Below are 15,346 nucleotides of genomic sequence, written 5' to 3'. Positions count from 1 at the left end.
CGTCTCTGGCGGGGTGGGGGGCCAGGGACACCCACCTCCGCTTCCTACGCGCTCCTTCCGCCGTCGGACGGCGCCGGTACACCGACTCGAGGAGAGGATGAGCGGTGGCCACTAACTTGAACAGACGGGGGAGACTGGAAGGGATAGGACTGAGGCGCTAGATCCATCCCAAACCACCCCTTCCCATCAAGAACACCCCCTCAAAAGGGAAGAAGTGAAAACGCCTCCACCTCGTATTTTCTCGTTTGCCCCCCCAGCTGCAGTACCTGGACTGCATCAGGTCCCCCATGTGGACGTACCAGAGGAGACCTTAGTCTACCCTCATGGGAGCCGTAATGTCCTTTACGGCACAGGTTCTTCCCAGACCAAAGTGTCCGCTGGGAAACCAGTGGGGTGGCCTTGGAGTTCTCGCCTGGAGGACTGAGAAGGCCCCACGCATGCAACTAGTTGCAGAAGTATCAGTATGAACACCTACTGCTTGCTCTAAATATCCCTTGAGATTACCTTCCTAGGCTAAGTTTTNGATGGCGTCACTCCAGGCGGATGGTCCAGTCTTGACCTATTCTTGGTACTAAGTCGGGTGAGGCTGAGAATACCAGGATTCTGCGTTGGGAGTCAAATACAGGAATGTGCTGGAAGGGAGTTTAAAACACTCTTTGGAGTGTGGTCCCTGCCATTAAGAAATTGACTATCCAATTGGAGAGATGAGACACTTTCACCCATAAAGGAGGGAAATAAGAAAGCAGGTGATGAAACCTAATCAGAAAATCACATCTAAGACTGAGCCAAGAGTTTGGATGTGTTTGGATGTGTTTCAGAAAAGAGCCAACTTGAATCAACCTGTTATCACCATCCTCACCAACACCCTTTTCCCCCCAACACAGGCATAAGCTACCGGATCAACCCTACAACTTCACAGCTTTGAAGTTCTTATCAAAGCAACAGAAGTTCTTTGGCAACTCCCCAGGGCCACTTAACACTTCCTGGAGCCAGTCATGTATCAGGAGCTCCCAGAACTCTACCAAAACAGATCTTTGGCCACCACAGCCCCTTGCTAGGTTCTGGGTAAACAGGTTGGTGAGGACAGGCCAAGATCTGCTTCATGTATCAAGCCTGAAGCCGGAGCACATCCATGGATGCTTTCCAGGAATTTACCTAGATTTGACCTGAAATATTAACATCTAGGGTCTTAATGACGGGGAGTCACTGTATCTTTCTCCACGCTGTTATATTTCACTATGGTAATAGCTCCCAGGTTTTCTTAAGCTCTTTTTCCTATTTGCCAAGTCCAAAGTACAATTCTCAGTTCTCATTCTATTTGACTTCTCTCCTACACTTAAACACTTCCTCTTTGAATTTCCTCTCCATCATTTTCCATGATTTCCACTTTCTTCTACATTTCCTTCGTCTATGACCACTCTCCTTGCTGGCTCAGCTTTCTCAGGCTTGACAGTGTTCCAGAACCATCCCTGAATCTCTTCCTGTATACAACCTGTGTCATGCACTCACTCACATTCCCACAATGTCAACTGCTACCTAGACCTTGAGGAGTACTGAATCTTGACTTCTAGCTCCTGAGTGGCAGGCCTAAACACTAAATTTTGGTCATGTCATGGGCCCATCAATCTTGACAAATCCAAAACCTTATCCCTGAGCCTACTCTTCCTCCAGTCTTTTTACCAAATCACCCAAATTAGAAGTCCAAGAGTCATCCACAATTCCTTCCACCTCATCTCTCTTAATCTAATCGATCACCAACCCTCATCAATTTCACCTCACAAATATAACTTTGAATTTCCACTCTATTCTCCATCCCTCAGCAGAACCTTTATCCTGTCTTTTCTCATCAATAATCTCTTAGCTAATTTGGCCTCTACACATTCCCCATTGCTCCAGAGTTATCTTTTTATAATACAAGCCCAAATTTGGTCCTTAAAATTCTCTACTGGCTCCATGAATATGAGCCTCATTGATGTGGCATATGAGGCTCTCTCCCCTTAATCTATCCACCTACATTGTCATTTCCCTCTTTCTTCTATACAAATACACTTCATATTTCGGTTTTAAATAAGCCAAGCCTGCCATAATCCTTTGTGTCTCCTTGCTTTCTCTCATTCTGCTCTCCCTGGCAATGGGGCGAACACTGATTAACCGCTTTCCATGTGCCTTGCACTGTTCTAAGCCCATGACACACTCTAACTCACATAATCCTCACTTCAGCCCTATGAGCTATGCCCAGTGATTATGCCCATTCTACAGAGGGGGAAACTGAAGCACAGAGAGGTTAAATAACATGCCTAAGTTTCCTTGGCTGGTAAGCAGTAGAGCTGGAATTTAAACCCATATAGTCTAGCCACAGATTATTCTCTTAACCACCACTCTGTATTTCCTACCAAGACCTCAAATCCAAAGACCATCTTCTCTACGACTATCTTCATTCCTGGATTCCAGCAGTTAGGCATTGTTTTTCCTTCTGCACTTCTGTGACACCTTGTATATATTTCTATTAGGACATCTTGACATCATATGTTAATCATCTATTTGCATGACCACCACCCCTGACTCCTCCAGGTGAGAGACTCAGTTGCGTACATCTGAGTTTTCAGTGTCAAAACAAGTGCCTGACACATATATGTATGTACTACATGATAATAGATAAAGAAGATATCTAATGTCTATTGATTTGCCTTAAGACTATGCCTATGTTGTTTGTTATTGTAATGGAATGTCTGTCCTCCTTGGCAGATGTATGTTCTAGCATATGGTCAGATGGTAAATGTAGTAGCAACTGTACTCATTACTGCACTTACAAGCTACAGTACTGAATGTGAAATGGAGAATTATTACTCAGTCATCATTGAGAGAAATATATTTGTTAAAATTGTCCTGATTATTTTTAAAACGGAAAAGTCATGAAGATAAAGCATAAATTACAATATTTGATCATATCCATTAACATGTTCACATTACTATTTTGTCATGAGACTTCAAATTGTTAAGATTTTGAGAATTTTTTTAAGAACAGAATTTGTAAAGATTACTTTCGAAGTAACAATCTCAATACAAAAAAGATAGAACCATCTAGCTGAAATCCACTATTCTCCTTCCCTGTGTGTGTGTTTGTGTATACACACATCTATATATATAACACAGAAAGTACACGCACATATATTCACTGTACATCTATAGCTACATAGACTAATATAGAGTATCTGTAGACAGTATAATTTTTCAAGGTAAAACATGCAAGTATTTGAAAATGAATGTTGCCTCAGATGCTTAAAAATTCACGTTAAGATATATATATTCACTGATAAAAATTCTTACAGTTCTGTTTAAAGAAACATGTGAAACCAGGATTCCATACTTTAAAAATCTATCTTTTAGCAAAGAGAAAGAGCAAAAGTAATCTGAAAAGACAGATTGCTAACATTTCTGGTAGTTCATCCAGCTAAAATTAAGCCTGCAGGGTAACTATGTATACATAGTTACAGTTCAAAGGCACTAGTCTAGGATGCATAGCCACCACCCTCCCACTCTTAACTTGGGTGGACTCAATTTTGCCCAGCATTTACATAAATGTGCTTATTGAATTGAAGCTCACCTATTTATAAATATGTAAGAGTAAATGAGACTGACCAATGCAACCTATTTGAGTAAAACGTGGCCCTTAGGTCTTATTGATCCAGAATTATAATATCTTAAAGGGTGAAGCAGACAGATGAGGCCTCAGGGACAGGAATGGGCCCTAGGGTAGTTTCAAGAAGTCTAACACAAGAGCCATAGTACCAAATTAACGCCTAACTCACCAGAGTGGGGGAAGAAATGGAAGCCTTTTGGCTCTCCCTCCCTTGTAAGCATTATCTGTGCAGCCAAAGAGATGACTGACTGCCTGGGACTCTTTCCCCCACATTCTGAACTACTTAGAAATGAATCCTTAATCAGAACAAAAGGATGAACCTTAAAGACTGTCCTTAGAAAAATGAGCACCATTGGCCTCTTCACACAAAAGAGCCAACAGAAGGGTCACCTCTAAATTTACAAAAGGGGGTATTCACCAGAGCCAGTCTGTCACCTCAAGGTACATGTGGATCTGTTGATTTGAGCTGCTCCACACTCATGGTAGAGGAATGGACTTGCAGTAACAGCTGAGACTGGAGGGCCAGTGATGAGCAACTACCTGAGACCATCATTGGTGATGTCACAATGTCTCACTGTCCTGAGGTGTCCATCTTGGGACCCAGTCCAGCTTGGTCCCTCCTACATGAGACCATAGTTCAGCTTGGGTGTCTGTCTTGGAAGCTCTGGTCAGTTACAGAGGGCAAATTCATTGAAATCATAAAAGACTGAAACAGTTCTACAGTAAATGGTCCTCTAGAATCCAGAGTCCTCTCTAGAATCCAGGCCCGTGCCTTAGTGGAAAAGCTGGTATTGAACCAACATCTTGCTTTCCTGTCTTTATTCAGTGGATAGTGCAAAAGGCATACGAGTTTCTCTGGGACTCGGTATTCTCAATTGCAAAATGAGAAGATTGGGTTAAATTGTAATGAGTTTCAATCAAACCCTATGCTTGTCTCATTCCTTCCTGGTCAACTATTATGAGCTGTCCTCAAAGATCAGGGAAGTTTAGCCTGTCTTATTCATTTACTCACTCATTCATTTTTAAGTGTATGAAATACCTACAACTAACACTGTATGGCAGGTATGATGCATGCTGCAAATATGAGGCACATATGAAATTTAAAATTTTCTAGTTGTGGGACACCTGGGTGGCTCAGTTGGTTAAGCATTCAACTCTTGGTTTTGGCTCAGATCATGATCTCACAGTTTGTGAGTTTGAGCCCCGCATCAGGCTCTGCCCTGACAGCATGGAGTCTGCTTGGGATTCTCGCTCTCACTCTCTCTGCCCCTCCTCTGCTCACATTGTTTCTGTCTCTCTCAAAATAAATAAACTTTAATTTAAAAAGCTAAAAAATAAAATTTTCTAGTAGTAACAGTTAAAAGCCTGAAAGGAAACAGGCTTCACCTGTTTTGTGTGTAATATCTAACCTAAGATATCCAAAATCCCAGCATTTCAACATGTACTCAATATAAAATATTGAGATACCTTACATTCTTTTTTTCATAGCAAGTCTTTGAAATCTGATATGTATTTTGTACTTAAGGTGCATCTGACTTTGGACTAGTCACATTTCAAGTGGTCAAGATGCCACATATGGTAATGGCTACCATATTGGCCAGCACAGGTCCACACAGTGTCTGGGCTGGAAATAGATGCTTAACAAGTGGGAGAAATAAGGACTCTTACTTCCAAGAAATAAATGAAAGCCAAGGTAAACCTGAAATATCTATATGTATCCAATAGTAGTACAAAAATATTTGGCACTGGAGAAGCTAACGTAGTTCAATCGGGGNNNNATGGCAAAAGGGAAATATGAATTCTTTATTATATAAAATAATAAAGAAATAAGTGAATTACTAATAATATATATTTTTATATATGAACATTTTTAGTATATATGGCAAATGAGGTCACCTGTACAATTTTATAAACGTCTACCACACACCAATAATTTACCTGACCCTGACCATGTCATCCTGTTAAATGTGATTTGTGTACAAGGTTTTTTCAATCAAAATAAGACATCTGAAACACAAAAACACATTTCACAGCTGCTTTAGAGTTTTCAGGGCTGTCCAGTAATATAGTATCCAGTAAGTTAATGCCATTTTCTCCATTTCCATTAAGATAGGTCACCCTTTTCAAAGAAATTATTTGGGATGGATTGAGAGAGAAGAGTTAGTGAAAGGGAAGATTTGTCTGCAAATACTATAAAATTTTTAAAAAATTACTATCAGGGTCAGAGTATCCTACAGCACTACGAAAGAGAAAAAAAATACAAATAACAAAAAGCTAAATTGTGAGATTATCATTTTGAAAATATACAGAAAGAGAAAGTCAATGAAGGAGTCTACAAGTGAAGCCCAAATGAGTCCATGTGCTGTGAGAGACCAGGGAGGACCAGCTTGAGGACACTTGGGAAAGGAGATGATTAGGCAAAGTTCTTTGGAGAGAAACTGTGACATGGTCACTCTCAACTGACAGAAAGGAAAACATTGTGGTTGCATATCAGCACTTTGAAACAAAATGATGAATTTTAGAGAATTTGAAGAGGTCCCTCGATTTTTGTTGACCCCTGATAGAGGGGTGCGGGGAGGGCGGAGATGGGGGTTGAGTGGGGAGGCAAGAAGCATAAAGGCCTAGGGTCAGGCCTGGTGGGTGACAGCACAATTGGCAGATCAGGTCTGGCTGGAAAGGACAACCAGTGAGAGGGGTTAGGAGAGCAGAAGGGATTATTTTCATTCCTGATCAATAGATACAGCCCTAAGGAGTAACAACATAGCTGTGAAATGTGTAAGAGAACACCTCCCCCAGGCTGGGCACATGTGACAGCCCTCGGGTGAAGTGTATGGCTCAGAGCCCAGGTTCTTAGTCCACCAGCCCAGAGCCAGGTATTTCATTGGATTGTTTGTCTGAGAGGAATCTAAGATTTGTTTCTAATCCTTCAGATGGATGATTTCTCAAAAGAAGTAATGAATATTGTTAAGTCCTTTATGAAGTCACTGTGCAGTCAGAATTTTTTTCCTGCAATGTTATCTTTACATTATTTAAAATTCAGATCCCTTATTTTTTTTAATGTTTATTTTTGAGAAGAGATAGAGTGTGAGCAGGCATGGGATAGAGAGAGAGGGAGACACAGAATCCAAAGCAGGCTCTAGGCTCTGAGCCATCAGCACAGAGCCTGACATGGGGCTCAAAACCTACTAACTGTGAGATCATGACCTGAGCTGAAGTCAGACACCTAACCCACTGAGCTGTCCAGGCTCCCTTCCCTTGTTATTATTTCTTACATTTGTATTACTGTTGTATAACTTACAAACTGAGGAGTGGTATCAGCTTTGAAACTTCAGAAATAGGACTGGGAGTTGTATGAAAGAGTCAGGGCCTAAGACAACTGCATTCTAAATTGGCTATCTCCCTATGACTGGGCAAGTCACACCTGTCTTTTTGGAGCCTCAACTTCTCTGACTGGAGAGTTTAGATTAGATAAATCCTTAATTTCCTTCTAGTCTCAAATCTGAGCTTCCCTCAAAAGTCTAGGAAGTATAATTGTTCTCATTCAGTCATGTATTTCAACATTCATTGAACACCTATGTATCAGCCACAGTAAGAGGCACTAGGAATACAAAGAAAAAACTAAACAGTCCCGGCATCCCTGCATACCCACCCAGGAACCCAGGATCAGGTGATATGGAAACGATGGGAGTTGAGAAAAGAGTCTCTGAAATGGCTGTGCAAGTGCTACATCTGAGAAGCCCAGCAGGACTATGGGCAGAGGGGAGGTTGTGTGTAGCAGGAGAGGATGGGCTTCAAGTTACCTAGATCTGTGCTGCAACCAGACTCTACCATTTATTGTAAAGGTGACGTTGCCATATTTCTTAATATGAGCCCCAGTTTCTTGGTCTATAAAATACTTACCTCAGAGTAGTGTGTGGAGAGTAAATGAGACGGCATATTAATGCTGTGGTAGGCACTTGCTCAACCTAGAAGAGGTAATGTATGAATGGACTTCTACAGAATGAATAGCAGTGAGTCTCAAGCTGAGGTGACCTGGTTTGTTTCAAGGAGAGAGTTGTTTAAAGTGATGTCTGGTAAAAAGCAGTTCTTTCCTGTGACATTTGGATGCCTCTTTAATCAAAAGGCACCCTCAAGGAGGTCATTGTGCTTGTTCTTTATGTTTCAAACACTGAAAAATAACCCGAATCAGCCATGATCATAACAAATATTAAGGTTACATGATGAGGGAAATACTGGCTAGATGGTTCCTCCGAATCACTGAATCAACACACAGATTCTTCTGACACTTGATGTGACTCTGGCATCTAGAAACACGTTGACCAGTAGATCCAGCTTGATTGGTTATATATATAATTATCACATTTCTTCCCCAAATATAAAGGGGCTATGATAAGAAGTTACAACAATGGTCAGTGAATATTCAGGAGACATTTTTCTATCCCTCTACACTACAGAGGAGAAAAAGAAGGTGGCCACTTCCTCTTCTGTCTGTGATCAGTTGGGAAATTTGACTTTGAGGTACTTGGGTCCTGGCATGCCATCTGTTTCTGCCCATGTCTGCAATAAACACAGTCTGAATAGAGGGCCCTGCACAGCTTCTCAGATGAAACATTGATTAAATTTTGGTAATCTTACCAGTAGGTAAGATCTAGTTTCTGTTGTATGCAACTTGTTTCTCCAAAGGAAAAAGAAACAAATAAATGCAAAAATTACAATAAAGCATATTCTAGTTATGTGTCTGTAGAAGCAAGGCAGATATGTCAATTCCACGAGGCCAGTATTTTCTTGATGCAAAACTAAAGACAGATTATTATCAAAGAACATAAAACTACAAATACATAAATGTAAAACCTCTTGAAATATATTAGCAAACCAAATTCAATAATGTATGAAAAAATGATTTACCATCACCATGTACCCAGGAACGTAAGATTGGTTCAGTAGTTGAAAACCAAGTTATGTAACACACACCATATTAATAGGATGAAGAAATAATCATCAGCACAATCATCTCAGTAGATTCAGAAAAAGCATTTAACAAAACCTAGCATCCATTCATGGTAAAAATTCTCAAGAAACTAGGAATATAAAGGAAGTTTCTTACCTGATAAAGAGCATCAACAACAGCAACAAAAAAGCAAAACAAAATAAACCTAGTGCTAATATCATACTTAATGGTAAAAGACTGAATGCTTCTCCCTAAGACAGGATATCGGCTCTTGCCACCTCTAATTAACCCTAAACTGAGGTTCTAGCCAGTTCAATAAGGAAAAAAAAATTTTAAGGTATCCAGATTAGAAAAAGGTAAACATTTCTTTATTCTCAGATGATATTGTCTTATACATAAAAAACTCTAAGGAGGGACGACTGGGTGGCTCAGTTGGTTAAGTGTCCGACTTCTGCTCAGGTCATGATCTCACGGTTCGTGGGTTCGAGCCCCATGTCAGGCTCTGTGCTGACAGCCAGCTCAGAGCCTGGAGCCTGTTTCAAATTCTGTGTCTCCCTCTCTCTCTGACCTTCCCCTGCTCATGCTGTCTCTCTGTCTCTCTCAGAAATAAATAAAACATTTAAAAATTTAAAAAAAAGAAAGAAAGAAAAAAGAAAACTCTAAGGAGTTCCCTGCCCTCTGCCCAAAGCTGCTAGAAGTAAAAAATGAGTTCAGCAAGGCCACTGGATACAAGATCAATACTTTAAAATCAACTGTGTTTCTTTTTTAAAAATTAATGTTTATTTATTTCTGAGAGAGAGAGAGAGAGAGCATGAGCAGGAGAGGGTCAGAGAGAGAGGGAGATACAGAATCTGAAACAGGCTCCAGGCTCTGAGCTAGCTGTCAGCATAGAGCCCGACGTGGGGCTCAAACACACGAACTGTGAGATCATGACCTGAGCCAAACTCGGATGCTTAACTGACTGAGCTACCTAGGCACCCTGAAAAATCAACTGTGTTTCTATATACTGGCAACAATCTAAAACACAGTAGGATGAAAAAATAATAAAATATTTGGGAATAAATTTAACAAAAGAAGTGGAAGATTTGTATAATGAAAATTATAAAACATCGCTGAGAGAAATGAAAGAAGATCTTATTGAGTAGAAAAATACCCCATGTTCATGGATTCAAAGACTCAATATTGTTAGGATGGCAAATCTCCCCCAAATTGTTGTATAAATCCAGTGCAATCCCTATCAAAATCCCAGTAGGCTTTGTAGAAATTGATAAGCTGATCCTAAAATTTATATGGAAATTCAACATCATTGGTCACTGGGGAAATACAGATTAAAACCACAAGATAACCCTACACATTCATAAAAATGGCTACAATTAAAAAGACGGACCTTCCCAAGTTTGGGTGCACACATAGAGAAACCTGATCCCTCATGCACTGCTCATGGAAATGTAGAATAGAAACTGTCAGTAAATAGTTTGGCAGTTTCTTAAAACTGAAAGTTACCATATAACCCAGCAACTGTACTACTAGATGTTATCCAGAAGACATGTACAATAATGCTTATAGCAGCATTGTACATAATAGACAAAAACTGGAAACTATTCAAATGTTTATCAGTTGGTGAATGGATAAAGATGTGTTATATCCATATAACAGAATACTTTTTAGTAATAAAAAGGTGATTGGCCCCTGCTTCTTCCTGTTCTCTTATAAACTGGAGTCTCCCTAAGTTAAAAGCAAGCTAACAAAGTGATTTACTCACTTCTAGCAGGATCCTTAATGTGGAAAATTCCCCAAACACAGAAAGGATTTTCAATTGCTACTGTTGGGGGTCATAAAACATGACAATTATCCACTGATATTCTCTTTTCAGGACCGCAAACTTCTAGGGTCACAAACTTGGGACTTTGACCCAGGACACTGCAATTTTTTAAGGCTGAAGGAAATGGATAAGAGTAAGAAATACACCAAAGTCCAGGGCAGGCAATGCTTTGTATGTAGATCTGCTATCTTCCCCAAACACAGAAAAGCAAGCTTCATGCACTGGTCAGAGCAGCGAAATTTCTAGACATGGCTTTGCCACTTCAGCTTTCTTAACCCCCTTGCTACCGCTCACAAGAGTTCTGAGCTCCTAAGTTAGGTCCTCCAATCTGTCCTGCTCCCCACTTTATTGTCCTTAAGGTCAGCTTTACTCTTGTTTCTCTGGCTCAAAAGCCACTTCTTGTCGATGTCATCCAAATTCTTTAGCTTAATTTTCAGAAACTCCACACTCTGGATACAACCTGTGATGGCCTGGAAAGTATCTGACCTGTATTTTCCTTCTTGTCTGTTTCCTATTGGGGTTGGCCATAAGGAAGATTCTCGGAGCTTTGGAGGGCAGAAGGGAAGCAGCCATTTTGTGACTCACACACAGTTTGGCCCGTGTGCCGAGACCGCATTGGCACCAAGCAGCAACTAAGCCTGCAGCTTTTCTTCATTATCCTGGATCCTCCCTTCAGCTTCTCCAACTCCAGAGCCAGGTGTTTGTGTTCAGCTCTAGGACACAGGGTCCTACCTTCTGTAGAGTAACCTTGACACCAAGGTCAGAGGTCACAAGAACAGACACAAACTTCAGTTTATCGTTATAGAATTCCATCTCATGCTTGTGGTTTCCAGGCTTCTCTCAATCTCCCCTACTTTGTATCCATTATCCCTTCCCAACTGCCTGCACCATGGCTTCAAGCTCCAACATTGGACATGGAGACAACAGCTCATAGACACTGCTTAACCATCTCACACATTTGTAGAAGATTCCCCAGAACCATAGAAAGACAGACAAGACACATCTCCTAATGGTTCTGTTTCTCTGTCAGGGACACCCTTGTCCCCATTTCCCTAGTTTTACCCTCCACGGGCCTCCTCTTCTTTCAATATCCAGTTCTTCCATTAATTCCCAGCCCCTTATGGCTAGAAGGGACAACTCCCTACACACACACACACACACACACACACACACACACACACAGACGCAGCTGTGCAGCCCAAGCAGACGGTTTGGAATCCCTAGAGCANTGGCTAGAAGGGACAACTCCCTACACACACACACACACACACACACACACACACACACACACACGCAGCTGTGCAGCCCAAGCAGACGGTTTGGAATCCCTAGAGCGTGTGGCTCATTTTGCCTTTCATCTTAGGTATTTCTGCCCATGTCAATTTCCCTCTACTAATGACTAGACTGTACATCCTTCAAGGGCAGGAACCATGTGTCACACGTTTTTAGGTCTCCTAAAGTATTTTCTACCGGGCTAGCAAAGAACTGAAACTGGACTGAAAACTCCAGGGGGAGAAGAGATGGTTGGGAGGGAGATGAAGAGCTTCAAAATAAACCACTTGTTTTACCACCTGCCTACCTGGGGAGCTCATGTCCACATGGCAGCCTTGGGATGTCTCTTCTCTCCAGCAAACAGCCAGGGACATTGGTTTTACAGCAAGAAAACACAGAAAGAATGGAAGAAAGTATATACCCAAAAGATTATTTACTAGTTCATGCAATTTTATGTGTAATAATACCTATCAATGAGTAGGGGGGAAATCATCTTTAAGAAAACCCATTATTATTATTATTTTGCTACCAAGGCTCTTTTACAGGAGCTCTGAATGATATAATTTAATGAGTAGAGCTATTATCCCAACTATAGTTTGCAAAGGTAGGAATATAGATCACAGACCATTTTCGGTATGTAAAAAAGTCTAACAGAAATGGCTTGGCTAAAGAAAAAATAAAAGCTTTCTACTGCTAACAAATTGAAATTCTTTCCTTTTAGCTGGGACTATTTTAGTTCAAGGTGGTAATATGTATTATTCCAAGCTCATTATGAATTATATGCATTCTTTGATTACTTTAAAAGATGGAGAAATTACTTGATGATTTGTTAATAAATACACATAGTTTGTTAGGGAAAAAATTGTTTTAAAACCAAAAATCCCTGTTGATAAAAATAAGGAGAATCTGAAAGGGTAAAGAGGTTGAGAACCATAAAACTGGATCTTTACATTAGAATAGTTATTAGAAACTGAGCTTTCAAAATATTAAACATTTACTCCCTTCTTGTTGATGGGAACATCCTGCATACTATGAAAATGGTGGCATCAGATTTTTTATTTAATAACAGTGGCTGAGGTAATTACAGTGATATATACAATTCAATGAATTAAGGGGGAACAACTTCAACAAAGAGGGAATACAACAAAGGAAATGGCTCCTGAGCATACCCCAGGTTTATGCTATTAATTTCAATTTTCATTCATTCAAAACTCAAAAGAAAAATGAGCCACTTTTACCTCACCTGAAAAACCACAGAAAATTAAGCTTTTATTTTGTAATTTTCCATTTGCTTTACTGGAAGATTTTTTATTTGCCTTTTTTGGTGTTGGTTATATAGTCTATTGATTAATTCAACCCGATGCCAAGGAAGCAGGAATTGAAATGCTGGCAGATGTTGCTGCTTCTAACAGATAGAATATATAAGAGAAGAGCCAACCGGTTTCCATATTGTGGTTTCAATTAGAGCTTAGAATGAACAAACTCATCCAAGAAAATTCAGGATTCCACTGGCCCTGAGGAAATTCATAAGATGAATCACTTCTGTTTTATTCCCAAATAAACATAGATTTTCAAGTTCAAGCAGGGGTCAAATAAGCACATTTCTCACTAAGCGAGCTTTTTTACCAACATCTCTTTTTCAGGTAGGGGCCTCTAAGCAATGCAGGGCAGATACTGAGAGTTGACCATTTTAGTCGGATGGAGGCCTGGGAGGTAAGGCCAGGCTGGCTGGCTAGATAGAAAGGTGGAGAAAGTACATTATGGTGTGTGGTGGATCACTGAAGCTCCAGTCATACTTAGTATTTTGATTTTACAATCAAAGGAAAACTAAGTAAAGTGTAATAATTTATTATAAAAGTTTTCGAATATATGCAAAAGTAGACCAAATTACCCAAATGTATCCATCACCCAACTTCTACAATTATCAATTCAAGGTCAGCCTTGTCTCATTTATAATCCATCCATTCCCATGGCCTATAGAATTTTGATGCAAATCTCTGATATTATAATATTTTATTCACATGTATTTCCATATTTTTAAAAAAGAGGACTTTAGAAAAAACAAAATACAATACCATTAGCTCATCTGAAAAACTAACAATATTCCTTAATATCTTCAAGTATCCAGTTTGTGCTTATATTTCCCTGGGGCGTCTTATACATATTTTTAAGAACATAAGCTTTACTTAGAAGGTAAATTGACTCGGGTTTATATTCTTGATTTCCTAATAAATTATAAACTGTTTGAGTAGGGGGGCTATGTTTTGTTTATGCTTGCCTTTGAGTGCTTTGCCCAGACTTATGCGCAGATTTCACACAAAATGTAATTAAGTACATGTGTAATAAAAGAGATTTAAATCAGAAAAAAAAAATCACCACGCTACCTGTCCAGATTTTTGGTACAGAAAACAGCAATATAGATGCTCAATTTCTTCAGTTAAATTGGAATGAAATGTCATATGTAGCATAATTAGGCAATTGCAAATCTGCAACATTTGGCTATTAAAACTCTCTCTTCATAGCTGTCATAATTTCTGACAGCCAGAGAGATAGATGTTCCAGAGAGTGACCCACTCTGTTGGTTTTGGCACAATATCCACAGTGACCAAAGAAATAGAACACCTCTGATAGGAGAAAAATGTGTTGTATGAATTTTTAGGCAAAAAATTGAAGTTCTGTCTTATATGCAATCAAGGTAAATAATGTTGCATATCTCTGCACAGGGATGTTCCGCCTTGTACCATCTCCACACCTATTTCCCTCTCTCACTATCCTCTGGTTCCTCTTAAACTGCACAAATGAAATAGATGAGTTTATAGGGGGAAAAAAATGGAGGGATATGTATCCATAGGCATATGACCCTAATATGAAAAAAGCAGCTATGTACATCAAAATGCAAAGAGCTGCATTATTTTATAATAGCAAAAACTAAAAATAATCTGCATGTCTAAGATTAGAAGCATGGTTATATAAATTATATTCCATCCATTTACAGGGAATAAGTAAGGAATAATTATGCAGTTTTAAAAATTAGAATTATAAGGACCAGGTAGCAACATAGAAGATGCTTAAGATATGTTAGGTAGGGGGACTTGGGTCGCTCAGCCGGTTAAGTTTCTGATATCAGCTCAGGTTGATCTCAGGGTTTGTGGGTTTGAGCCCTGCTTCTGGCTCTGTGCTGACAGCTCAGAACCTGGAGCCTACTCTGAATTCTGTGTCTCCCTCCCTCTTTCTCTGCCCTTCCCCACTCATGCTCTGTCTCTGTTTCAAAAATAAATAAACATTAAGAAAAAAATCATGTACAATTCCACCACACTAACATAGCCACTATTACTTTGCTTCCTTCCATCTTGTATTTATAGGTACACTTATTAAAATCATAGTGTCCATAAAATTTCAACCCTGTTTTTACTTAACACATCTTTTTAAAAAAAATTTTTAATGTTTATTTATTTTTGAGAGACAGAGGATGAGCAGGGAAGGGGCAGAGAAAGACGAAGACACAGAATTCGAAGCAGCCTCCAGACTCTGAGCTGTCAGCACAGAACCTGATGTGGGGGGCTCAAACCCAGGAACCCTGAGATCGTGACCTGAGCTGAAGTCTGACGCTTAACCCACTGAGCCACCCAGGCGCCCCTGATTTTTTTTTTTTTTTTTTTTTTTC

At 39.9% G+C, this 15,346-nt stretch overlaps 1 protein-coding gene across 4 annotated transcripts in view; it reads right to left on the bottom strand.

The window, feature by feature from the left end:
* Positions 1–4,173, bottom strand: part of DCUN1D1 (defective in cullin neddylation 1 domain containing 1) — a 35,196-nt gene extending 31,023 nt beyond the window's left edge. Inside the window, exon 1 of one of the 4 annotated variants that reach the window (XM_077754490.1) lies at positions 4,076–4,173. In XM_077754490.1, coding sequence (XP_077610616.1) covers positions 4,076–4,087 — 12 coding nt within the window. In that variant the 5' untranslated portion in view covers positions 4,088–4,173. Of the gene's footprint in view, positions 1–299; positions 392–4,058 lie in introns of those variants that run through there. The other 3 variants (XM_077754491.1, XM_077754492.1, XM_077754493.1) reach the window with 3 other exon arrangements.
* Positions 4,174–15,346: the final 11,173 nt, after the last annotated feature.

Source organism: Crocuta crocuta, unplaced genomic scaffold (genome assembly GCF_008692635.1).
Source record: "Crocuta crocuta isolate KB4526 unplaced genomic scaffold, BGI_CrCroc_1.0 scaffold70, whole genome shotgun sequence".
In the NCBI taxonomy this organism is placed as follows: domain Eukaryota; kingdom Metazoa; phylum Chordata; class Mammalia; order Carnivora; family Hyaenidae; genus Crocuta; species Crocuta crocuta.
The sequence above is the reverse complement of the archived record's forward strand: the minus strand, read 5'-3'. Positions and strand labels throughout refer to the sequence as shown.